The sequence below is a fragment of the Thamnophis sirtalis genome, unplaced genomic scaffold (genome assembly GCF_051295495.1).
Source record: "Thamnophis sirtalis isolate CommonGarterSnake01/CBP01778 unplaced genomic scaffold, rThaSir2_p1.2 scaffold_13, whole genome shotgun sequence".
NCBI lineage: Eukaryota > Metazoa > Chordata > Lepidosauria > Squamata > Natricidae > Thamnophis > Thamnophis sirtalis.
Window position 1 is genome coordinate 12,114,764 of NW_028261393.1, and position 27,406 is coordinate 12,142,169.

Here is a 27,406-nt window from a genome sequence, read left to right on the forward strand (position 1 = left end):
TTCCCCAGAAATCCCCGGGGCGCGCATGCGCGCCGGGCCTCGCGTAGTTCCTGTGCGACCCGCGGCGTGTGACGTGTGAAGCCCTGCGCGCTTGAGTTTCCTGTCCCCGGAATTTTAGGCGCGTGGAGTAGGAGGTGCCCGGCGTGCTCTCGCTCTCTCTAAACATGCGGCCCGGTAAGGCGCGCGTGAGGAAACCTCTTCGGCGCGGTCGAATTGTTTTCCGGCGGTTATGTGGCGACTAAACGGCCCAGCTGTTGGGGGAACGGAGGGGATTCGGGCACAAGGGTTGCTGTGACCATTTCTGACTGGGACTCTCTGCCTCTCTGCCTGCAGGTTTTTCCCCTCGCGGAGGACGTGGGGACCGTGGAGGGCGTGGAGGCTTCCGAGGAGGACGAGGTCTGTTACCCCTACCAGTTTCTTCTCCTTTCCTCCTCTTTCTCCGCATCTCATTGCCATTGGTCAGAAATGGTGTAGGATCACCTGCTTAAACGGAGGGGTTGGACTAGATGACCTATAGGGTCCCTTCCAACTCTGTTAATCTGCTAACTCTCAACATTGGCTTGGAATGGCAGCCTGCTATCCCACCGGTACCTAGATCTCAGTTGAGGGAGTGGGGTGGTTGTATGGGCAAACTTACAAGATTTTGTGAATGGAAGTTTCCAGTAAAAACACCTAAAATTCTGGTTGTGCTTCATGTGTGGACTATCTGGCAAAGCTAATTCTTGTAAGTCTGAAAGTACCCCTCATTCTTACTCTTCTGAAAACTAGGGGAAGGTCTTTTCTGGGGTACTTTCTGCATTCCTCCTCTTTCGGACTTGAGTTTTGTCTGTCAGACCATGATCTTGGCTGCAGATCTCTCCTGTGTCCCAAAGCCATTCCCACATAATCATTAAAGTAGGGGAGACCAAAGATACTGGTAGATTTTATTTATCAAAAGTATGTAGCCTCCCCCCCCCCCCCACAAAAAAACTTACTAACATGACTCTGAGTGGCATACAATAAAGCGAACAGTTAAAATGACTCAAAAACAACCCTGAAAACAGTTAATAAAATATAAGTAAGTTCAAAGAAGAATCTGCCAAAATCTCACATTTAGTGCAACCACTTTGGTGAGCTGAAGTCAAAAATCATTGTTTACCTGAAAGTTATGCTTAGTTGCATTTTCTGTTGATAGTTTGGTCAATATGCAACTGGTGTTCATCTGATGTATTAACTTTTTCCGCTGAGATTACATGTTGGCCCTTGTTAGTGTATTACTTGAAGCACAATCATGAAAAGATGTTGTAATGCCATTACCACACCAACAAATATAATGGTAGAGATTTCTGTTGCTTAGAGCATGCTTTGTCTTATTTTGAATCTAATGTTGCTTTTTAAATTCTGGTCGCAGTAACGGAGCAATTTACTGAAGAGCTAATGGGTAATATAATGATATTGATTAGTAGATATCTGTTGCAAATAGTTGTACCAATAATTGTATACAGACAGTCCTTGCTTAACCATCATAATTGGGACCAGCAACTACATTGCTAAGCAATACAGTTATGTGAACACATTGCATAACTAAGACTTGAGATTTTACTGCCAGTTTCTCCACGGAATCTACTTGTCAGAAGACAGCTGTGAGACGTACAAATGATGGTCATGTGACAATAGGACACTGCAAAGGGGCATAAGTGCAAGGATCAGTTTGTAAAGTTATGTTTTCAGCACCATTGTAACTTCAAATACCGTATTTTCCGTAGTATAAGACGCACCAAGGTTTTGAAGAGGCAAACAAAAGAAAAGTTTTTGCACTCCGCAAACCTCCCCAAAATGGCCCGTTTTTCACAAAAACAGGCCCGGTTTTTTTTTCTTTTCCAAAAAGGCAAGAAATAGCCTTTAGGAGGCTTGTACAATGCTCCTGGGGGCTGGGGGGAAGGTGCAAAATTGAGCAAAAAGCAAGCCTTTTTTTGCTCATTTCTGCTCTCCTCAGCCCCCAGGAGCTCTCTGGAAGCCTCCTAAAAGCTATGCAAGGCCATTTTGGTGAAGAGGGGCGGGTTTCTGAAGGCAAAAAATGCTGTATTCAGTGTATAAGACGCACCCAGATTTTCAGCCTCTCTTGAGGGAAAAAGGAGTGTCTTATACTCTGAAAAATATGGTAGTTGCTAAACAGGGCACTGATTAAGTGAGGATTACCTGTACACCTTTTCTTTTACCTATTCTGTTGCTTGTCAAAATGAATATAGGTTTATGGTTCTTACTTAAATTTGCTTTTAATATATTAATAGAAAAGAGTATCTGTGGATGAGGTTGAATTGTTCTTGGTGCTCTCTTGAGCTTATTTATTTGCTTTTGATGTTACCTGGTTGCCCAATGAAACATTTGCAAGAAAACGGCAAAACTTAAAGATATTTCTCTGGAAATCTTTTTTTTAAAAAAAAGTCTGTGGTCCTGCAGGCCCAGGTTCAAATCTGTATTTGTCACAAATAAAGGTCCAAACCTAGTATAACTTATTGGGTTATACTAGGTTTGAGTCTTTTCTGTGCTTATGGGTTTGTTTTAAATAGAAGTGATAAGACGTTGCCAATTATGTAATTTTGATTTTTAGGAGGGAAGCTAGGTTGGAAATACAATGTTAAAAAGGTCTAATTTCCACAGAACTTGTGTTTTGAGGGGAACACCTTGGGCATAAGTGTTGAGCTAATATCATCAATCTCAAGCTTTGGCTTGGTAAAGGTTTTATCTTGAAGTCAATTTTGGGGGGTGCCGTTTAATACTGACCAGGTGACTGTCTATGCCATCTCTTTCCCCCATTGTTCATAGGAGGTGGATTTAGATCTCCTGGAGGTGGACGAGGAGGTGGTGGAGGTGGCTTCCGAGGTGGACGAGGAGGTGGTGGTGGTGGCGGCTTCCGAGGTGGAAGAGGAGGTGGTGGAAGAGGAGGAGGAGGTGGCTTCCGAGGTGGACGGGGTGGCTTCAAAGGAGGCAAAAGGGTGACTATAGAACCCCACAGGCATGAAGGTAAGACTTGCCCAGCATGTCATATAGTGGCTCAAATGTAAGGATATAATTTTATTTTTTTTAGCTTTCTCTGCTAAAAGGTTGATGGAGGAATAATAGAATAGAATAGATAGAACAGAATTCTTTATTGGCCAAGTGTGATTGGACATACAAGGAATTTGTCAATGCTATCGGTCTAGAAAAGGCACAGGCAGCCTGGAGCTCCACACGGAATCCAATCCCAGAAGCTTTTTTTTTTTTCCTTCAGCTCCAATAGCGGTTGAAAATTTTTGATACAATTTCTTATTGATTTGAAGTGAAGAAAGACTAAAAAAAATCACCTGTAAATTTTCACAATGTTGGCTTTATATCCTTGATGCTTCTTGATTATAGAGTATTGCAATATTTCATGGGACTGCCTTTGCGGATCAAGGACGGTGGGGGAGATTGGTTAGCAGCCAAGATCACGTTACATTACTACTTGAGACCTAAATTAGCTACCAATAGGTTTCTATGGGCAATTTGAAATTTGCTTTTGACCTAAAACCCTCTGTGGCTTGGAATCTATCTGCAGAACCGTCTCTTCCTTTTGAATTGGCCCTTCCTGCATGATTTTCCTGGAAGATGGCTAGTGTTCAGCTTTACTTTCTCAAAATAAGGGAAACGATAGCCAGAAGGTACTATTGCTCAGTGGTGCCTCCAGCCTTCCGAAATAGTTGATTAAAATCTATTTTAGTCAGATTGACATTATAGCTTATGGTAATACACTTCCCTTAGAATTCCTCCATTCTTTCTAACAGAGTGGGAGTTACATATGATGAAACTCCGCTGAAAAACATGTATAATTTATATTTCCTTTTCTTTGGTTGCATTTATAGTGATCAAATGGTTTGCTATTTCATTTTAATACTTGGTTCTGTTAATTTTGATTACTTTTCATTATTATTGTATTTATTGCGAACTTGATTAGTAAATTGGTTATTTTTAATTTGATTGGCACTTACTGTGGACGTTTTAACCGTTTATGGATGTTTTCTATTGACTATTTTGTAAACCACCGCAGGTCTGTATTGATTTGGCAGTATACAAGTAGGAAAAAAGCTAAATAAATCGTAAACTAGACTTAATAGTGTTTTTAAAAGAAAGAGAAATTTCCTTCCTCAAATCTAAGAATTATTCCCTGCAAAAATTCAGGCATCACCATTTCGCATCATGAACTTATTTCCTGTAAAACACTGACTACCTCAAATAACATTAGGTGTGCCCTTAACCGTCAAAATGTTGCCTATGTTCTCTTACTCTCCATCAGGACATAGTAATGGTGTTATGTCCAGAGTATTCACATACATAATTTTAAAAATACTGTAAATCACACTTTGAAGCCCTGTTTCAAAGGGCAGCATAAATTTTTGAATACACACAAAAGCACACAAACGTTCAGCAAATTATACTGCTTTATATTCCCAATGAAAAGTTTGTTGTAATGGTCAAGGTACTAGACTAGAAACTGGGAGGCTGTGAATTCTAGTCCCATCTTAGGCAGCTGGCCAGGCACTCAACTTTTAACTTTTGAGCCGAGGTGGCGCAGTGGTTAGGGTGCAGGCCACTTCAGCTGACTCTTATCTGCAGTTCAGCGGTTCTAATCTCACTGGCTCAAGGTTGACTCAGCCTTCCATCCTTCTGAGGTGGGTGAAATGAGGACCCAGACTGTGGGGGCGATATGCTGACTCTGTAAACCGCTTAGAGAGGGCTGAAAGCCCTATGAAGCGGTATATAAGTCTAACTGCTATTGCTATTAACCCTAAGAAGGAAGCAATGGCAAAACATTTCTGGAAAAAAAATCTTGCTAAGAAAGCTGCAGGGACTTGTCCAGGCAGTCACCAGGTGTCAAGACCAACTCAAAGGTTCCCCAAAATAAATAAAAATACATTACCTTATACCTCTTAATAGAGAACTCTGTGCATCTGATGAAATGAACTGCAGCTCAAAAGCTTATAGTTACAATTTTTAGGGCTGTTGTAACTTTGAACAGTCACTAAACGAACTGTCGAGGACTACTTGTATCTTTGGATAAAATGTGTTAATCAAGAAAAAGCACTCTACACCAGATTCAGATTCTAGATATTTATTTATTTTTGCTACCGTAGACTAACATGGCTCTTCTCCAACAATACCTTGTTAGCTGGGACCAAAATTATTGCCAGAATAGATTCTTTAGCTCCGGGGTGTTAAACACAAGGCCCATGTGCCGGATTCGGTCCGCGATGTGATCAGATCTGGCCCACGGGGCTGTCCTGGAAAATGTATGGGGCCAGCCAGCGTCACTTTGACCAGTCTACCCAATGCAAACGGGAAACATGGCGTAAGGTGGCCACACCCACCCAATTGGCCACGCCTACATCCCACCTCCAGGTCAACCACTGCTCTGATGGGGCCCTCAATGAAATTGAGGATTGACAAGCCTCTGTTCATTGTAGAATATTGGTTCATGGAAAGCTGCTTTGTTTTGTTTTGAACCCAAAGCACATTTCCTCACAGTAGCTTGCTAGGGTATGCTGGTGGTGAGCAAGGTTGTCTCCACTATACCTCTCCTTTGACCCATTTTATTTAAAGTCCATCTTCTGAACAGTAATTTGCTTCCAAGGAGGGAAAAGTCACATTCACGTTCTTTCCTTAATAAATGCTTAGAATCTTTGCAAGTACATGACTTTGTAGAGTACTAGAAAGTTTGGTTTTTTAATTGTACGGGTAAGACTAGTTGAGCCCAACATTTCTGTTGCTAAGTGAACCATTTGTTAAGTGAATTTTGTCCCATTTAACAAATTTTCTTGCCACAGCTGTTAAGTGAATCACTGCAGTTATTAAATTATTAACATGTTTGTTAAGTGAATCTGGGTTCCCCATTGAGTTTGCTTGTCAAAAGGTCGCGAAAGGTGATGATCCCGGGACACTGTCATAAATATGAGTCAGTTGCCAAGCGTCTGAGTTTTGATCACATAACCACGAAGATGCTTGTAACAATCATAAGTGTGAAAAAATGTCAATGCCTCCCTTTTTTCAGTGCTGTTGTAATTTGAACGGTCACTAAGTGCACTGTTGTAAGTCAAGGACTACCTATATTTACTGGGGGGGGGGATTGTATATTTGTGAGATGCGTTTTTCAAATACTAAGGCTTAATTCTAGCATCTCATTGTGCATTGATTGCTTGAAACTGTGCTCCAATTAGATTGGGCTATTTATCTGAAAATAAATCACATATTTTAGTCCAGATAGAGCCTAATCTGACTAATATTTTCTTCATAGTGGTGTTTTAATTTTTAAAAAAATGTTTCTTTAAATTTTAAAGACAGGCAGTAATATCATAGGAAGCCATTGTTAAGCCAAGCAAGTACAGAACTTGGATTGTTGGTTTTAATAACATAAAAGAAATATAATGCCTTTCTTTCCCCACTGGAAAGTAATACATCTAACAAGATCGTGAAGCTGCTAAATCTGGAAATATTCTAGTTGTCACTGTTGTAAATAAGCCCTTTAAAGTTATTTGCTCTGTCCCTCTCAGTGTTGAGCAGGAGAGGCAGGGTTTCATCCAGTTTAATTTTCATGCCAGGTTTTGAGGGGGGAGAAAGAATGCTCCCCCATTTGGCCTCTGCCCTGCCGGCTCGTTTGCCTGTATAAAATTCCATGCATGTGTCTCTGTGTAATCCCTTGTTACCAATGGCTACTGCATGAGTGTTTAAATTCCGAGCTATAATAAGCTGAATGCGTTACTCGGAATACAAATAAACACAGGCTGCATAGTATGTATATTACAAATTCTTGGAAAGAGAGTTCACGAGCTGTTGACATAGACATGTTTTAAAGAGATGGTTGTTTTTCCTGTTATGTTATTTGAAATTTCCATCTGGCTTCTTGACAAACTTAGAAAGTTGCAGCAATAGGACGAAATAGGCCCAAGGTCCCCTTGCTGTTGACTGAGATGATGACTGTAGTCTTGTGCTTGCTTTTCTGAGAATAAATCTAGTTGAACAACATAAGGGTTGTTTTTGAATAACCAGCCATGGGGTCTAAGTTATGGATCCACGATTAGGGTTTTATTTGTATACTATTGGTCCTTTTCAATAAGGAAGAATTGCCTGGGAATAATTGAAGGATGGGGAAACAGCAACTACATTTCCTCCCTCTGTGTCATATTCTACAAACTCTGCTCTTAGAATGTTGACTAAAAGCCAAGGCATTTAAATCTTTAAATCTCTATGACTACTATATTAATTAATCTTGTGTATACTTAGGCATCTTCATCTGCAGAGGAAAAGAAGATGCATTAGTCACACTAAATCTGGTACCCGGAGAATCAGTATACGGAGAGAAGAGAATATCAGTAGAGGTGAGTATCAGGGAATGCTTTGGAAAATTATAGGACAATGGAACACCTACCAGAAAGAGGAAACATAGAATAAGAGTGTTGAGGTCCTTGGAAGTCTTCTAGTCCAGCGATCCTCAACCAGGGAGCCAGGCCACACGCGCACAGCTCAACTCTTGTGAGTGGTGAGTCAACACGCATACGCAGCTTGACTGCAAGTGGAACGGTGCATGTGTGCCTGCTGGCCCACCGTTCCCATGAGTCAAGTTGCATACGTGCACGCCAGTCCACAGCCCACTTGCAAATAGACCACAGCCTGATAGTGGGCCGGGAGATGGGGACTCCAACACAATGCTCAAGCAGGAGACCCTAAACCTTTCCAAACAAGTGGCTGTCCAATCTGCTCTTCTTAAAATCCTCCAGAGATGGAGCATACTACTCCTGAAGGCAAACCGTTCCACTGGTAGTTTTTACCGTTAACAAATTTTCTCCTTAGTTGTAGGTTGCTTCTCTCCTTGTTGAGTTTCCATCCATTTCTTTTCTTGCCTTCTGGTGCTTTGGAAGCTAGGTTGAAACACCCTCCCCTTCTTTATGGCAGCCCCTCAAATATTGAAACACTGTTATCATGTCTCCCCTAGTCCTTCTTTTCACTAGATTAGCCGTAGGATTTTCTTTAAGTGCCGTTGGGGATACAGGTAGTCCTCAACTTACAACCATTTGTTTAGAGACAGGTATAAGTTACAGTGGCACTGAAAAAAGTTATTTACAACCGCTCTTCACACGACAGTTGTAGCATCCCAGGAGTCATGTGATCACCATTTGTGAGCTTCCCAGCCAGCTTCCCACAAGCAAAATCAATGATGGAAGCTGGATTTGTTTATCAGCTGCACAATTCTCTCAACAGCTGCAGTGATTTGGTTAACTGGCAAAAGGATGATGTTAAAATCAGGCCCAACTCCTTAGTCACCTTGCCTAGGAATGAAAGTTATGGTCTCGGTTGCGATCATAACTTCAGAGCTACCAATGGTCAAGTTAGAAGCATGTCCCAAAGGATCCTTTCATTTTATAAAGGCTTTCTCAATCCAGGATGCTTTGCTTTTCAACTCCAGGAGGGTGAAACCAAAGTGGAATACCGTGCCTGGAACCCCTTTCGTTCTAAGTTGGCTGCTGCCATCCTCGGAGGCATTGATCAGATTCATATCAAGCCAGGAGCAAAAGTGTTATACTTGGGAGCAGCTTCAGGAACAACAGTGTCTCATGTCTCCGACATAGTGGGATCGGTAAGAAACTGCTCAGAAGCCAAAATAATGACGATAACTTGAGTAAATGTTAAGAGTGCCTTATCCTTGCCATAGGCTCCTCCTCCTGCTGCTGCAATTGTATCACAGTTAATTCCTGTTGAATCCTTAGGCAAAACAATTTCCCTAAGCCTTAATGCATTTCCATGGATTTTTCAAAAAAGTTTTTATTGTAGATTTTTCCTCATTTTGCATCACAGTTTCATCTTTGCCACAACAATATACTGGTAGTATCAGCTATTTTTACAATATACAATATACATAGTATTATACCTGCTAGTTCCCACCATTTATCTCTTATTTATACACACATATTCATACATATTTATATATATTGTTTCCATGGTTCTAACATAGTTCTCTATATATTTATCATTCTGTTTATTTTATTTTACACTTTTATACAGTCGGTGTAGTATTACTTATAGGAAGTAAGATGATTAACAAACTAGAAATAAATAGAGGTATAAGGTTAGATAGAAGAATACTTACCATTTCCATGGCCTCAGTATCAATCAAAAATTGCATTGGGCCTCATTTTTAGATTTTTTGGATGAGCGGAGACAATCTCTTCCTCAATGGCCTATCACAAACGAGATGAGGGAAGAGGAGAAATGGTTACCAGTTGGGGATCCACCATGAGGGCCAGTTTGGTGTAGTTCTTAAGATACTGAGCTGGAAACCATAAAAGCCAGCTAGATGACCTTGGGTCAGTCCTTCCTCTTTCAGTCCAATTCACCTCGCAGGGTTGTTATGGGGAAAAATAAAGCTGGAGTATTAGTTTATAAATTATTAGTTTGCTGCCTTGAGTTACTTATAAAGTAATGCTGTAAAGGCGGGATAAAAATCTAATACTGAATCAAATATAATTGTGAGGATGAGCCACACACGTCTCTATTACAATAATACCTAGCTAAAGAAAAAGATCAAGGGAAGAAACACAGAGAAGACTTACTTGCATAGGATTGAACATTACTTTTCCAAATAATTAACTTTTAAATAGTTTCATTTACCAGCACTCACAAAGATATGAATACTTTGTCTGTTAGCCTCCATATATATATATATGTAGCCAAGCAAGGCACCGATTCTCCTTCCTTCCTGTTTCTGGTTAAACAGGAAGGGCTTGTGTATGCTGTGGAGTTCTCCCATCGCTCAGGTCGTGATCTCATCAATGTAGCAAAAAAACGGACCAACATCATTCCTGTCATTGAAGATGCACGACACCCACACAAATATCGCATGTTGATTGGTAAGAGATGTAGAGCTATGATTCCTGCCCAAAGACACCCATGTGTGCTAATTTAAGAGTTTCTTAGAGGGGAGTCCCTATATTGCTTTCTCGTAGCATAGTCTTTATTATCATTGTACATCATGTATATAACAATATTGGTTTTAGCCTCACTGGTGCAATCCATGACAACAAATACAAACAACATAAATAGTATAAAGAATAATCCCTAGCAAAGTAATTAGGGGGGGGGGAGAAAAAGAAAAACTAGTCATACGCTTCCGCGTGAGTGGAGTGACTGTGATTGAGTTTAAGAGTCTGACAGCCCAAGGATACAAAATATTTTTAAACCTATTTGTTTGGCTGGCTATGCTTTGATGTCTTCTGCCCGATGGTAGAAGTGTGAAGAGACACTGACCAGGATGTCCTTTCTTCTTCTATTCCGGGTTTTGGGGTGGAGGTGGGTGTAGAGCAACTATAGAAACCCTATGACCTGTGGATTTCATCTCACAGAATTTCCGAGCTATCATTCTGGGAGTTGAAATCCACGTCATAAAATTGCTTTAGTTGCCCACCTGTGCTCTATCCTACGCTTTGAACAAAGGAATAGCAGAATTTTAAGAATATAAGAAATCAGTAGGAATCTTCAAGACCTGTTTTTCCCAGAACAAAATGTTCCAGGATGTTCAGTGCCCAAGCTGTGTTTTGCAGATACGTAAAATTCTGTATCTTCATTGTTGGCGTCCATTTTGCTTAACTGCCTACACTTGACAAAGTTGACTTACAATTTCCCCAATCTGGGTGGGCGTTGTAATAAGGTCATTTCTTCTAACCCTCAGTGGCATGCTGCTTTGGGAATTCTGACAGTTGAAGTTCACACAATGTAAAGTTGCCAAAGTTGAGAAATACTAAGCTAGATTAATAGTTAGGTATATGATTACATACTAATTGTAACATAAGCTATAAATTAAAGGCTTTGCATGTAGCCTGTAGATGTTCTGATATATGTGTTCTCTTTGCAGGCATGGTAGATGTCATTTTCGCAGATGTAGCTCAGCCTGATCAGTCACGTATTGTTGCCTTAAATGCACACAACTTTTTGAAGAACGGTGGTCATTTTGTTATCTCCATCAAAGTAAGGCTTTCATCTTGATTTAAGTTTTATTTTCTGGCTGTAGGATCTTGGGCCAATATGGGGAAATCTTATAGTATGATTGTTGTTAGTGATCCCTGCTTTGTATCCCAATATTTGATGGGAGTGGTAAAGTGTCCCTTAATCTAGTTGGAGTTGAGGATTTGGTGTGCTTATCCATTCCCCTGTCTTTCAGGCCAACTGTATTGATTCAACAGCGGCCCCTGAAGCAGTTTTTGCATCAGAAGTAAAAAAAATGCAGCAGGAAAACATGAAACCCCAGGAACAACTGACTTTGGAGCCATATGAGCGAGATCATGCTGTGGTGGTTGGCATATACAGGTATGGGGAGACCAGAGGCCGCTGGTGAAATTCTGTGTGCTTCCCTGGATTTGGGAAGGTGGTATTTAATTGCCAGTAAAATATGATTTGTTCTTCCATCTTATCCACCCTCCAACAACAACAGGTATTGCTTAGCCAGGATCATTCGGAATGTTGTCCCAAAGGTGCTTTTTCAAGAGGCAACTGGACTTTCTGCTTTTCTTTGAAGACATTTTGCTTTTCAGAGCCGAAGAAGCTTCTGGGATGAGAAGCAAAACATCTTCAAAGAAAAACTAAAACATTCAGTTGCCTCTTGAAAAAGCATCTTTGGGACAACCATGACCTGGATGTCTGAGAATCTCTGTAGACAATTCAAAATATACATTATCTCATTCAACCTTCAAACCTGTAGAATCCCTATGTCAACTTTGTTCCCAATAATAGCATTTCTTCTCCATCTAACCTAGTATGTGTGGATTGAAGAGAAATATCTCTCCAAGTGCCTTTTTTTTTGTTAATGCTTCTCCCTTTCATTGGATGATGTCAAGAAAGATTTACTCTTGAGACTTGGCATATAGTGCATTCGGTTGTTCTTGAACCTGCAACATTGGGTGAATCAAAGACATGTTTTGGCCTAACTTGATTCATTCAAACTTGAGATAAGCTTGTGCATTTTTTATTTTTTATTTTGCTCCCTGTCCTGCCTCCTGAAAAACCAGCCTCTACTATTGCTGTTATATCTCTGAGTCTTTCTTTGCAGCTACAGCAAAGTCTGAAGCATGGGATAGTTGTTCAAAGATTACCTCTGAAATTGTATAAAACTGGGATTCAAGTAGATATTTTTAGGAATGAAGACTTTATTAAAAGTTTGGTAGGCAAAGCCTGAAAATATTGCATTGTACATTGGATAGTTTTGCCACATATTAAGGATTGGGGTGTCCTTGTTTAGTTCCAATTCAGGTAACAGATGCTCTCCTTTCTATTGTGCTTATAAACGTTAAAAAAATTAATCTAATCTTCCTTCTCTTACAGGCCACCACCTAAACCGAAGAAGCAAAACACATAAAAATAATTGATGCCTGTTGCAATAGGGGCAAAAGGACTTTTCTTACTTCTTTTTATGTCAGGATTCTTGCTACTGCCTGGGACTCAACAGTCTAAGATGCTGTATTGCATCTATGTTCCGTGGCATTCTGAAATGTGTACATTTTTTTATTAAAATAAGTAATATAGAGACCTGCTAGATTGTTTGTAGTTTTGAGAGCGAGGCAAAACTTGCAAAAATTAACAAAACAGACTGGTTCAAGGAATGCTAGCCCTACTCTTTCATTCATTAACTGTGCTTACCTCCTGCCCAATCTCTGCATCCACCATTTTAAAATAATGTATATGTGAAGTATTAAAAACACTTCACAATATTAAAACAATATTAAACAAAGTAGATTAGTGAAATGTGTATACAGTGTTGGCAGTTAGATGCTAAGGTGATTTATTTCCATTTTGATTTTTGGTTGACCATTTTCAGATTTCCTTATTTTTGCTTCCCAAGTCTGTTTCGACTCTTGGCAGCTGCATGAACTCCCTGCAGTGTTTGTGGCAATGTTGTGTAGAAGTGCCTTGCCATTGTCTTCTTCCTGAGACAGAGAGACTGACTGGCTCAAAATCACCCAAGCTGCTTCATGTCTGAGGCAGAAGAATTCATGATCTCTTGGTTTCTAGCTGGATGCCTTTTTAATACCAAACTGCCTCTCATCTCCAATTTTAAAGCCTTGCCAAAAATATAAAAATAAAATCCCAGTGCCTTGGATTCAGGAACAGTTCAGATTAACATTCAAATTGATAACAAGGTGGGGAAGAAAGCCAAATTGGAATGTAGGAGGAACTGTTATACTGTAAAAGCCTTACAAAAGTATCTCCTTTTTTTTAAGTGACTTATATAGACTTTTTCTGGAAAACAAATCCCAGATTTATGGGAATTACAAATCATATCTGTGGGTCCTTGCTGATTATTGTTAAGTTTTAACAGATTTTCAGGGTTGATGTGGTAGATACTGTACAGTGTATATGATAGCTGTTTGACAATTCATATTTCGAAACATTTACTATCTTAAGAGGAAAGAAACCTGAAATCTGGATTCTAGGGTTTCTGTAATAAACTAACAAAGTGAGCAAAACCTCAGTTCTTTGTAAGTAGCCAAAGAATTGTAAAAAGAATAGCTCTTTTTCCCCCTTTTTTAAAATCCTCTGGTCCAGATGCACTAGTTATATCCAAAGCTTCCCTGACACACAACCACTGCATGTTGCAATGGCACCATCCATAGGTAACTCCACCAGATTCCATGCTACAGCATCTTTATGCCATTAAGGTAATGTCAATTCCAAGATTTCAGGCTAGGCGGTCTTAGCTTTCTCATAGCATTCAATTCCTCAAAGTTGTTCAGCAGTGGGGATGTTGAAGGGTTTTCTTTTCTTTTTTCTTTTTAAAAAAATGCTTTTATTAAATGCTGTCCAGAAAGGGTTGGGGTCCTGTGCATTATTTCATGTTCGTGTTACGGAACCTGGATGTCTTTTGGAACCTGGGAGTTTTTTTTTTTAATTTAAAAAAATGGCTTAATCTTCGCCAGCAAACCGATTGGGGTGGGGGTCGTAAGCGGGGGGAGGGGGAATGGGAAAAAGACTTCCCCTGCGCTGCTCCTTTTCAGGGGTGATACCAAGGAGAGGGATCCGGTGCCTGCGAAACTGAAATGTGCTAATCCTACCCATCGATTTGCCAATACCGTTAGGGCATTGCAGAGCGCGTTGTTCCTTCCTCCTCACCAAACCTTGAAAAATTAGCTCAAGGAAAAAAAAATCTTCCCTCCAACGCGGCAATAGATCGCTTTTCCCCCGTATTTCCACCCACACCTGGAAGACCATTTTTTTGGGGGGGGGACCCTAAAGGGAGTTTTTCTTCCCTCCCCCTCCTTCCTTCCCCCCCTCCCGCTCGCTCTTCAATGGTGCAGCCCATCCTGCTACCCTTTCCTTCTATGTCACGTAGAAAATGTTCTAGGCTTCGCCGATGCCATTCTGCAAATGGGGCGGGGGGGGAGGATGCCGGGATGCATATACGCCCAGCTGCACGGGCTGCAGACTCCGGCGCATGCGCATCCTCGGCAGGGAACACGCACCTTCCTAGCGGGCGGGCATCCATTTCTTTTTCTTCGTACCCCCCCACTTTTTTTTCCCCCTCTCTCCCCATCCCCCGTCGTTTCTCTGCTTCTCCCGGCCCGCTGCCTCACGTGGCTACGCCGGCGGGGCGCATGCGCTTAGCGGCGACAGCGGAGGCGGTTTGTTGTGGTCGCCATTTTTTGTTGCATTACTGGGAAATCCCGGCGCCGGAGCAGCCGCCGGAGAACGCCCCTTGCGCTGGGGGTGGGGGCGCAAGACGCCCGCCTGCCGCGCCCCGCCCCCAGCGCGCTTCTCCTCCTCAGCCCCAGCTTTGAAACACGCCGCGGGCCGCAGCCGCCTCCTCAGGTAAGAGACCCGCCCGGCTGTCGCTCCCTCGCCTCCCGCCCTCCCGTTCACCTTAGGGCCCTTCCCCAGCGCGGAGCAGGGAGCGGGAGCGGGGCAGGCGGGGGAAGAGCCTCCGGGGCGCCTCAGCCTCTTCCCGCCCGTTTTCCCCTTTTTTCTCACATCCCCCCCCCCTCAAAGCAGCCGGGGCTGCTGCGGGCAGCTTCGCCCAGCGAGCCGGGTTGCCTCGTCAGGCCCCGCCCCTGTCCGGCTCTCCGGCTTCGCCTCGGGCGGAACCCCGCTCGGCCTCCCGCCCGTCCCGCCCCGCCCTCGTCCCCTCCCCGCCGCCCGACCCCACCCTGATTCCCCCGCCGCCCTCGCCCCCCCTTTTTTCCCTCCCCCGTTCCTGAAACCCCCCAAACTTCTGCCCGCCGCAATCTCTCCCGGCTGCAGGCTTCAGAATAGGCCCGGTCCGCTGGATCGGATTCGCCGCCGCCTCCTTTTTTTTTTTCCTTCTTCCCTTGCGCGCTGCTGCTGGTGGTGGTGCATGGATGGCCCATCTCTCTTCTCCCTCTTTTCCCTTGCCTTCGTGATAGTCAGTTTCCACCGGGCTTCTCTCTCTTTTTTTTTCCTCCCTTCCTTTCTCGACCCCCCCCCCCTTTTCCCCTCTCTCTCCCTTTTGGTACCTTTTCCAAAAGGAATGAGATCTGCTCTGGCATTCATCCATTTATTTCTCTCTCGGAGCTTGCTTGCCTTTTTTTTTTTGTTAAATGCCATTATGATTGCTGATGCTGTTACAGTTGGGAGTGAGAGAGAGAGAGAGTCATTGCTGCTGAAGCTCAGCGGTGTACTAGTAAAATTGAGATTCCATGCAATTCTGTGGTCTTTTAATAAGATATCACTGGATTTGTTAGTGCTTCCCTATCCCCCCCTTCCCCCCCCCTTCTTTCCAGAATTTGTGATGGGTAAAAAATATCTCTGGGTGAGCTGACTGCTCTGTACTGTACTTAAAAAAAACCCCACTAGCACAGGTTGTGTCTTTGCTATGTGTGTGTTTGATGATCCTGTATCACAAATAAAATCCATTTGTAATCCTTCAACCATTATTTCAATGTTTGGTATTCAGGATACATGAGGAAGAAGATAGTTAGCTCTCCTAACTTTGGGCAAGTTAGGATCTAAAGGCCCTTGTTTTTCCAAAACTAAATTGTGCTTCCGTGTGCCCCATTATTTTTAGGAGACTACTGCTGGTTGAAGATTTAAGTTGGACAAGCCTGAACCTTAAAATAAAGTGTCATTATTGATCTTAATGGGGTGAATTGATTCCTGTAGAATTTATCTTTAGGGAAGCAAAATTATGTTTCCCTCACATAATCATTTAAATATTGTGGCATGTAAGTACATTTGCTTCTGTTTCTGTCACATCTTGAAATACATGATCTTCAAATGCTTTCCTTGCTTAATATATATTGTATTTTCTCCATTGCCCCCAACCAAATGATTTTTAAAAAAATGATAATTGCCATCTTTGCCTCAGTATTACTAATTCTAGTGTGACCTGTTTCTTATCTCCTGTCTGAGTTTCTTATGTTAAATATAAATGCCACCATAAAAATGCTAGCAGCTGTAATGATATAATTCAGAATAGTTATGAATTGTAGGAGCAGAGAATGGAAAAGCTCCTTGATGCCAATAACTTTGAGGAGAAATTCATGGTGAACCTATTAGTGCTTCTCAGAAATAAATGCCATTGTGTTCGGTCAGGCAATGCAAAGCTGCAATCCATTTTTGCCTGATATAAACCATAAAAAATACAGCGGGACTTACTTTTGACTAAACATTAATAAAATTATGCAATGTAGATAATTCACAATAATGCTAGGGAAATAAATTTCAATACATTTCTGCCAACAGTAAGTGATAGAATTTACTTAATTCTCTAATCTGGATAGGTACTAGCATATATAAATACTGCTTTTGTGACAAAAATGTTACAAAAAGTAGTGTGTCAATCAATATGGTTTTTGACTATTATAAAATAAATGTTTAGCAAGTAACTTGGCTGTTGAGTTCAAAAAAATGCTGTATTGGTTTGTCAAGCTGTAGTAGCACAGAATGATTTTGTTTGTTTGGAAATATTGTGGCTGTTGATGGTAAGTTGGATTCCTGGAATTCTCAGCTGTTCCTGAGTTGAATCTGATGTTATTCATTGATGTTGGGATTGGCTGATGTGGTGTTGTATATAGATCCTTCATAATTCTCTGTTAGTATCCAATTTGTACAATAATATATCATGAAACTCTTTGAAAAGCATAAATAATTATGGTTTCAGACTAAATTGTTGTGCTTCTTGTTTAGTCTAATGCTATGTGCTTTAATTTGTGAAGATTTAGTTTGATTTTTGTAGAAGTCAGTTCTTGATCACGTTTTGGCCTGGATCATTGAAAACCTGGAAGTCTTTGTGACCAAAAGCTCATCCAAAAGAAATTGGAGGAGCTTTTGGTCACAAGAATCAACCCTGAGTGATGTGTGTGCGTGCATATCCCAATATTAAATTTCTTGTGAATTATGAATTTCTAAGATCATAATACCCTATATAACTATAGTAGTGGTATTGGGTAGTGGAAACAAGTAATGTAATTATCTGCTCAGAGGCAACAAAAAAAAGCATAAGTGAATTCTGTTATGCAAAAGTGAATGTAAACCAGGAAAGCTCAGAGCAAGTTAATTGATGTGAGGCAATGGAAATCATTGGCAAAGGACCATGGGATAATATGTTACACAGTCCATGAACTCTAGCAGGTAGAATAGGCAGCTGAAATTTTGTTAGGAGAGAAAAGCAGCCTTGGAAGTTACTTCTGAAAATGAGGGGCTGGATACTTCAACTTGAAAACCCAAGTAGATAATTTATTTAGCTTACTGTGCTGTTCAGGTATGCTTTGCTTATTTTTTGTAGTTCTAGAACCTTTCATATTTGGGCAAAAGTTCAGGGTACTTTCTGCACTGAAAGAAATGAAATTGCCCCAGGGAGCATGTAAAGGTTACCACATTAGAGGCATTTCCTGTTGTTGCAAACTGATACTATGACATTTGCTGATATGTTGATAAACATAATAAAGATAAGTTACAGTTATGTCTGTGACAGAGCTGAATGATTTCATAAACCCTGTATATAATGAAAGGTAACATACTTGAGATTCTTTAGCCCAATATAAATGATTATGAATAACCAGCTATTGTTTCATTGCCCAAAAAAGTAATTTGGATTTTTCAGTGGGTATGAATAAGAGGCTAATACTTTTACATGTTATTAACAAGAAATATCTCTAGTGTATAGGAGACATCATTTCTGACAATCACGGAGCTGAAGCAACAACAGAAAACTTAATTACTATGTTAGAAAGGGTTAATTCACATGTCAGTTTAAAGTTAATCCTTGAATCCACAGTGTACCATAAACCAAGAATTAAAAAGGTCCTGTAAGAACATCTAATTTGGTAATTTAACAAGCAAGTCAAGATATATACTGCAAATTCATAATGATTACATTTTCCTTTAAAGTGAAATATTTTGTGCCATGGTTCACATTCAAGAGTTTAATTCACTGGATGTAATCCCCCCCCCCAAAGTGTTACCACTTTTGCACCGATTCTCTAGAAACTAGTTCATGGAGGAGGCCAAACCATAATTTCCCATAAGCAGCCAGGGTAAATTGCTGTAGACAATAAAATACAAGTGTCCTGCAATGACATTTGTAGAGTATGGCTGAATTGCAGCCACCTGTATGTCTAACCTAGAGTATCACTGTGTTGTGTACAAATAGCTTGGATGAGGTCTTAAATTTGAATGGAACATGGAGTCATATTAGCCAACTCTTTTCATTTCTAAAGAAAGACTAAAATGCCATAGGATATGTAACATACAAACTAATATTAAGCTATACTTTTATGTTCTTGGGAAATTATTATTTTCTATTAAATGTAAGCATGGGCAAGGATATTATAATCTGAAGTCAGAACTGTTATAATTGAATCCATGACTTTCAAAAAGTAGTTTCAGTTTCAGTGGTAGGCTGCTTTAATTTTCCTGGATACTGTGAAAACACAAAATTCTTAGCTGCTTGATTATTCTAATACTGTATAGTTTTAAAACTTGGCTCAACATTGTATGTTAATTTAATAAGGAATTATAGACATTTCAGAATTGGGAAAATGTATATGGTTTGCATATAATTGTTAATAACCTATTCTTTATTCATATTTCAGGCAAGAGGTTGGATATTATGGTAGATCTTATTTTACTAGTCATAGTATAATATTTCATATGTTAGGATCAATCTTTGTCTTTGATAGAGAAAAACTACAATCCTATTAAACTTAGAAAGCCTATATAACTTGGAAACACCATACAGGTACTTCTGAACCAACAATTCACAGAGCACATAGAGCAACATGAGAATAAGGAGTTAGTAACATATAGCTCCAATAAACATTGGTCATTTACCATCTTAGACATTTCAGATTCAGTCGAATAGGTCATTTGTGTTTTGTTATTAATAACAAAATGAAATGAAATGAATTATTTCGCTAAATTCTATTCTGAATCATTTCTCCAGCAACTTAAACCATTAAAACTAATTCCTAACCTACATCACCTGACAATTCGTGCTTATGGATGTTTTGAGGGTGTCTTTAGCTCCAAATCGGTGACATAGATTCAAATTTGCTGTAGAGACTATGCAGAGAAGAATTACTGTCTTCTCCAAAAATCTAATCCTATTATATTTAGAGTCTATGATATACTTTCAAATGTTCTTTTTTTTCTACAATGTAACTTTTCATTGATCAACATTCCTATGTTCTGTTCCTTGTATGTTTAATTTGGGGGCTCTAAATTCTTTGGTAATGATTTTCTACCTGTTTTTCTGATGCCTTCTAATGTCTATTTGCTGGTATTTTTTATATTTGATGCCTTTTACGGTTTATTAATAATAATACATTTAATGTGGGAAACTTGTTTCAAGAGGAGGATTAGACTAAAACTTTGCAATTATCTTTTTGGACTTAATTTCTGGCTACTCCAACATCTATCAACATTGTGAACAAAACTTTGCAGTTTCATTAGATAGGAACATAGAATTTTTTAATTGAAAAAAGGATTTAAAATGTAGATTTTTTTAAAAAGTCTTATGAGCCCAAAAGAACTTTTATAACATAGTAATTATTCAAATTCTTGTAATTTAAGATTAATTTTGTAATATTTCAGATGTAGAAGAAAGAAGTGTGTATGACTCCAAGTACATTATGATTTATTTTACAATTAAGATGTCAAGAGCAGGTAATTTCTGGTATTCTAAAAGGAGCAGGTAAATTCAGGTGCTTGGTTTTGGTTATTTTGAATGTAGTTCGGAAGATCGTGAAAGTTATTCCTATAAATGTCACCTTGAGACATCCTGTATCAGATGGGTGGGGGAAATAAAGATTTCAACTTTAAGCTTAGGTAGAAGAAAATCCCTAAAAATAGACTTTAACATGACTCATGTATGTATCCACATATTTTGCTGTGAAAATCTTGGCTCACTCACATCTAAAAATGTGATCAGTTTTATCCATTTCAGTGTGCTAAAAATGTTAGAACCCTCTTCCCTGAAAGTGCTAACAATGTGATTTAAAAGGCAAATTTGGAATGAATTTTGTTCATTCACAAGATAAAACTTTCAGGAAAGTTCAGTTTTGATCCGCTGAATTCAGTTACATGAAATGCAGAAATGATTTTAAAAGATTCAGCTATAAATGTATGGAAGTATAACAGTAAGAAAAGGGCTATTCCTTTAGCACCTTGAGCTATTAAAATATATTGGCTACTTTTGCCCATCATCAGTGTATATTATCTTTAGCACACTAAGTCCAACTTATGTGTATCTCCAATATACATGTCTTCTCTCCTTCCTATGAAGTTATCAGAATTGGTTTTATTCCATTTTAGAACATTAGAGTTGAGTTTTGTCAGAACTCAATATACTACTTAATTTTAACTATGATTCAATTTAAACAATTCATCTTCAACATTTGAGATAATGAAGCTGGCTTGTGATTTATTATGCCATCTGAATGTTGTCTTGTTAACACTCAAATGTAATTACTGTTGGCAATGAGTTACTTGGCTGATAAACCTTCAGTTTATCCCAGAATGGCTTGTCTGCTCAAGGTTTCTGCAAGGCAGGATCTTTCACACCCAAACATGGCTTGTAGGTTAATCATGTCATCTATGTTACTGCCAAGTCTGCTGTACACACTTTTCCTGCTATAACTAAACTCCATTCATTGGATATTGGAGCTTTCCATATACCTTATTCAATAGGAAAGCTGGCAGAAATTGTAGGTACTGTATTTTCATTTATATAGTTTGTTTTCTGCTGTATGATATCTTCCTACCTTTTTTGTGATGCATTGAAAATATTTTGGGGGGCTTCTGTAGATCTTGGAGCTTCTGATGTGTGTCACAGTGCCCTGAAGTCATCTCTGTACAGTCTACCTTTTACTCAGAAGTGTGGCTCATAAGAGTTCCCAGTAAGTGTGCTTAGTGTTTCAAAACAGGCTGCTCTCTTAAATACATTTGGAAGTAACTTCTGTTAAAATCCAAGAGGTGAACTCAGATTTGGAAACATCTTTTTTTTTTTAATTCTTCTACCTAGTCTTTCCTATTTTATTTTATATTTTATGGCACTGTTGAAGAGCGGGGGTTTAGGAATGACTTTCTTATATAGGTGCCATGTAATTTAATAATTGTGTGATTAATTTTGATTTCCCCCAATATTTTATAAATGAGGCAGGTGGGTGTGCTTTGTTGTTGATTTAATTGAAGGTGAGAAATTTAGAAGGTGAGCTTACAAAAAAAATACTATGACATATAAACTTGGTTTACGTATTGTAAAGTAATAATTACATATACTTTTAATGAGTTTTATACAGTTTCCTGTATAAAAGCATCTCAAAGCAGTGTACAAACTATTTATATTCTACCTATTATTGACAGGTTGTAATATATTTGAAATTATTAAATAATGGGGAGTGAAACTGTTGTGGAGCATTGGAATGAACTTTTCCTTAAAGAAGGAGATATTTCTCATCATTTAAAGTAAAACGTACAGTATTTGAAAGCTTTCAAGCTGGGAATAGTCTGTGTAGTTTTTTTGACATAAATTATAATCCATAACTTCAAAAAAGAAAAAACCAAAAGACTATTTGGCATCCTTCCTCATGAGATCATACGCCCTTAAAATGTTCTGCAAGGATTTTGCTTGTTTTAATTTTTCAAGGTGTTTCTGAGAGGCACATTTAGGACTGCAATTGCCTGACCTTTGGGGGCTTTTCCTCACCTCCAGTGGGTTGCAGTAGGTTCCCAGGTGCATAATTCTCTTGGCCAGGAAATAACTACAGTGTGTCGGGGGGGGGGGGGGGGAACTGCTCTTTCTGGCTAATTAGGACAATCCTAGAGTCGAAAGACTTGGCTTGATCCAGACCTTGATTTATCTAAAGGAAAAGGTTCACAGTTTATTCCAGTGGCCTTTGGCTACAGTCTCAAGCCTGTAGAATATATAGTAATGCTTTTAACTGCCCAGTTTTATAGCACAGCTGTTTCCTGTTCGTAGGGCCATTCATTTTGACCACGTATTTTCCTTAACTATATGAGACTCTCGTAAGTTTCTGATCTGGCACTGAGCCCCTTCTGAGAAAGATACTGGATGCCTTGTGGTTGGCACAAAAGAATGCAGGACCTGCTAGGGCATTGTGGCCAAACCAAGAAGCCCTTTATGATAGAGTTGCTCGTTACACTGAAGATGGAGAAAGATAGGAAATGTGATTCAAGCACCACTTGGGATTGGGGGGGGGGGGGGCTTTTGACCCAGCTGGCTGTAAGAGTCACCACGCAAGAGAGATCACGGCTGCAGTGAGTGGCTATGGCATTCTGCCAGCACTGTGAACCCTGTTGTTGCTGGGTCTCCCTTTGCAGGTTATTTCTAGCCCCTGTTCCTGGAAGGAGAGCCAGTTCTTCACCGAGGTATTTTTGGAGACTCTCGCCTTCTCTTTCTTGCTTTGTTTGGGCATAATCAGCCCATTGCATCCCGGAGAACCTAGCAACACCGCCTGGCTTCTCATTGGCTCCTCGGCAGCTCTCATTCTCCAATGAGAAGCTTGTTGCCATGGCAGAGATAGCATTGCACAGAAGCAAATGAAGAGGCGGGGATTGAATTTGCTGCCTGGTGGAAATCTGCAGGGCAGAATAGGGACCAGGCAGAGGGTTAATGCGTAGCCTGTGGCCTGGAAGCAGAGTGCAGGCTTGGCCCAGTGCCAGTGACGTACAATGCCAGGGTGGGCTGACAGACTGAAACTCCCCTAGGTAACCCTGCATACATGGCAGTACGGCTCCTTGGCTAATATTTCCTCTGCTGCAAAGTGCCTGTAACATGCTTCTCTTTCCCTACCCCTCCTCTGTCTCCTTTTCATGTAAGCTAGCTCTCTGTCTTTCTCTCCCTCCCTCCCTCCCTCCCTCCCTTCCCACCCCACCCCCATCTACTCTGAACAGCAAGAGTGTTCTGACAAGAGACATATGCAGCCTCAAAAAGCTTGTTGTGCATTCTCCTTGTGTAGGGGCCATGCAATTGTGCTAGCTATACAGTTCCATCAGAAGCCATTGCAGCAGCAGAGCTGGCAATGTTCATACGTATAGAACTCACCGGCAGCCATGAAAGTCTGAAATTTTGAATTTTTACTGCTATGCAGTGCAATTTTTCAGCTTGTGCTGGCATCAAATGCTTATCTCTTTAGATGTGATTTGTTTAATGCAGCTGTTTTTAAACCAATCATTTTTTTACACTAGTATATATTTGTTTATTGATGAATGGAGCACATTCCAAAATTGCATCAGAAGAGTCCCCTTTCCTAAATCTAATTTGCTAAATATCAGATTGCTTGCATCCACTTCCTTGTGGGATTATATGGTGGCCCTAGCATAGGTGTAATTTTTAATTACCACTAGTTAGTGCTGCGTTATAGAAAAAGTCAGGAGTTAGGATCCTCAATAGAATTGCTGTGATAAACTGCATAGATTCATGTACTGCATAGATTCATATACAGGGAACTCAAATGATAAGCAGCTTATAGAGAATAGAGGGTTGAAAAAGAAAGATGGAGAATTTAGTCTTTCTGTTTCCAGCTAAGGGCATCATGCATTATCTGGGCAAAAATCCAAATGACCACTAGATGGCAACAGTGGCTTTTCTGTATCATTCTTCTGCTATCCAGGAGTCATTTGGGTGTAGCTGTGATATAGTTACCTTACTTTTTGCAAGAAAAGTGATTGTTATCTTCCAACTTAAAAGAAAGTTTCTTTTCCATTTTTTCTTGTCCCAGTAATTAACCAGATTACATTGAGAAAATGTACAAAAATAAGAAAAAAAATTAAAAGTAGATTTTTTGATGAATCCATGTCTTCTACTAAATTTTATGTTTTTCTCAAGCTTTGAACTACCTGCACAAGTTGTATGATTGGCTCTCCAAGTTTTTGTCCCCAATGCTTCAAAACCTGGTAGAGATTGACGTATAAACAGGTAGAAAGCAAATAGAGGCCTCCAGGAATGACAACTGTACTCCTTTTGATTATGTGTTTGGAATTCAATAGGCAGCTGGGTAAATTGTGCGGTCTTTGCATTCAACTTCAGGTTCTTAGTTGATTTCATCATATTTCCAGCTCAAATTGTATAACATGCAAGTTTAATCTAGAAAGCATCTCTGAAACCATTAAGATGGCAAAATAATGTTAATATCAAATAAACATGAGGTTCCGTGTCAGTATCTTTCCTAAAAGCTATTCCTTACTATTCAAGTGGAGCTTTTACAGTGCAGTACATATATTTTCTCAGTGATTCCAGGTAGTAGTTGCTTCCTCCAGTTAGTAGCAGAAGAAGGGGCAAGTACTTGGACACAGCAAAAGTATGGACGACACAATTTTGAAAGCTGTCAGGAAAAACACAGTGCCCTCTCAAGAATTACAGAAATGCCTTAAGGGACCCAGAAGGTAAGGGAAAAAAAAATACTGCACCTCCCCCCCCCCCCCCCCCAAAAAAACAACCAGAACCAAAATAGTCTTCATGCTTTCCAGGAATGTAACTCAGACCTTTTTCAGTGAACGTTCTCTAGACCAGTGTTTCTCAACCTTGGCGACTTTAAGTCCCATGGACTTCAACTCCCAGAATTCCCCCAGCCAGCTCTGCTGGCTGGGGGATTCTGGGAGTTGAAGTCCACAGGACTTAAAGTCACCAAGGTTGAGAAACACTGCTCTAGACTGCTCTCTTCCCAATAGGTGAAGGTGCTTCCGATCCTTAGAGTAGCATTGAGTATTAACTACAGAAATTATTTCATTTTTATTTGGTCTCTTCAGAGACTATATCAACATATACTGTAATTTGCTTATCATTGGTAAGATCTTATTTCAGAGTCTGCATTCTAGATTTTTAAAAAGAATGTATTAATATACTAGAAGGAATTAATAAGAATAAAAAGGCCAGTTATATGAGGGATAATCAGGTGGTATTGGGGTAGGAAAGACTGCAGGACCTTTTCTTAATATGCAGATGGGGGGGGGTGTACATAATTTACCCCATGCACTGATGGTTGGATAGAAGGTACATAGTATTTGGTTTCACAGGGTTAAAACAACATGAAAAAGTATAATTTCGCCTACAGCTGCACTTTTTTCTTTTTCCTATTTACAAAGTTTTTTTTTCTAGTTTTATCTCCCTTTAAGAAGGTATTTCACCAATGCTGTGACCAGCAAACTTTATTTTGGAAATTTTCAAGATACCGCCTCAGTCATTTCTATGTGCCAGGCATAGAAATTCTTCAGAAGTTAGGATATACATAAATTGGTAACAATAGTACATCTATACCTTTTGGCCTTAAGTCTCTGCAAACATCTTACACTAATCATTTGAATAGTGCTTTTACTGACAAATCAATCATTAAAATTTAGAACTGGAGTAGAACAGTTGCTTAAGAGCAGCCTTTGTCTTTTCATGGATAGTAAAACTATCAACCCTGTTTTTATGGGAGGCAAAAGATCTGATGCGACCAATCAGATTAAATTTGAAGTTGTTGGAAAACTTTCTGGGCTTTAGTCAAAGTTGCAAGATTTGTGCATTTGGATGCAGCAGTTTGCTGTAAATTAATAGTGTAAAAATGAGTACGGCAAATATTCATTTATACTGTTCCAAACTATTATTTGTCTTGTTTAACCATGGTTTGTTGAATACAATATAAGCTGAACTTGCTCAACACATTGTCAAAATACATTGAAACAGCATGCTGTACTGTATTTCGGCAGAAAAAAGTGGGTGGTTATATTTATACACATCTAAAATCTTGTGGCCCAGGCCTTTACCAACAAGTGGGGAAACTCACTCAAGTGGTAGCCTAGAGGAAGCATTTGTTAGTGGAGTTGAGAATTGGCACATTTCAGCCCTTTCCTTAGTGGCTTCTCTGGACTGCATTTAGAAATCTTTTGTCAGCTGTTCCTCTGATCAGTTTCCACTTGGCCATGGCATGCAACCAGCTGTTTGCTTTGATCCAGGCAAAAGAGCATTCCAAGCCCACTGACCTTCCATAGCCTTTGCAATGACAGCTGTGTGACACTGCTTTCTGGGTTAGCTCACTTTGGCTTTAAGACTCACTCGGGCACAACCTGGGTGAGTACCGTCCAAAACGCCCGGCTGTCAACTCCGTGGATTGTATGTAGTTGAGTAGGGGTGGCCTTTCCCTATGGTGATCTTCTCCATCGCCAACACCTATCTTGTACAATGCTGCTAACATTGCAGAGCCATTGGGCCCGGCAAGAGCCTTCCTGTTTTCTGCCTTCCACTTGCTATAACAGAAAAATGGTTACAGGTAAGATCTGTTTGTGGTTAGAAGGACTCTGCATAGCCATTTAATAATATCCTTCTCCTAAGCGGGCAATATGGAGATGGGTGAATGAGGTATACAATTGTCTACGATCATAGGGCAAAAGAACAATGGATTATTTAGAGAAGGAAAAGGCACTTTGTTTTACATTTGTAATAGATAGGAAAGGAAGTTGTAATGTGAGAATATTTTTCCAGCCATATAAAAAAGCAATGTGAGAAACTGGAAGCATTCTAAGAAGAAAAGTCTAACCAAAGTGTTAGTTTATTTATTTATTTGGTTTATATCCTGTCATTCTACTCTGACAAGTACTCAAGATAGTTGAGAAAAGTTAAAAATATAGAGGAAGATAAAAACATAGATTAAAATTAACAGCAAAAGTGATATTAAAAATTATTTAACAGTTAAAATCTAGGTTAGGATGCCTTTTTATTCTTGAAGATGAAGTGACCTAGTTTCTTGAAATGCAAGGAATAGATTGTCTTCAGTGTAATGAGAATGAAAATCTTATGAATCATAGCAGTGCATCTTTTGAGTTTCATAAATTACATTTCTGAGTTAGGAGTAACATGGCTGAGTTTGAATGAATTTCTAAGACTCAACATGATGAATTCTATACTGATGCATCATAAAGA

At 39.8% G+C, this 27,406-nt stretch overlaps 2 protein-coding genes across 3 annotated transcripts in view; both read left to right on the forward strand.

The window, feature by feature from the left end:
• The first annotated feature begins 77 nt into the window (after nucleotides 1-77).
• FBL (fibrillarin rRNA 2'-O-methyltransferase) lies at nucleotides 78-12,561 on the forward strand. Its single transcript, XM_087727129.1, has 9 exons — nucleotides 78-174; nucleotides 334-396; nucleotides 2,806-3,003; nucleotides 7,273-7,367; nucleotides 8,453-8,623; nucleotides 9,761-9,893; nucleotides 10,895-11,007; nucleotides 11,201-11,346; nucleotides 12,358-12,561. Exons 1-9 carry the CDS (start codon nucleotides 165-167, stop codon nucleotides 12,389-12,391), a joined length of 963 nt encoding a protein of 320 aa, XP_087583255.1. The 5' UTR covers nucleotides 78-164; the 3' UTR covers nucleotides 12,392-12,561.
• Nucleotides 12,562-14,678: 2,117 nt separating this feature from the next.
• Nucleotides 14,679-27,406, forward strand: part of LOC106544526 (dual specificity tyrosine-phosphorylation-regulated kinase 1B) — a 32,129-nt gene continuing 19,401 nt past the window's right edge. The window contains exon 1 of one of the 2 annotated variants that reach the window (XM_014060818.2): nucleotides 14,679-14,838. Coding sequence is in view for 1 of the 2 variants with exons in the window: in XM_087728061.1 (XP_087584187.1) it covers nucleotides 26,669-26,756 (88 nt within the window). In the remaining variant the exon portion in view is untranslated. Of the gene's footprint in view, nucleotides 14,839-26,524; nucleotides 26,757-27,406 lie in introns of those variants that run through there. The other variant, XM_087728061.1, reaches the window with a different exon arrangement.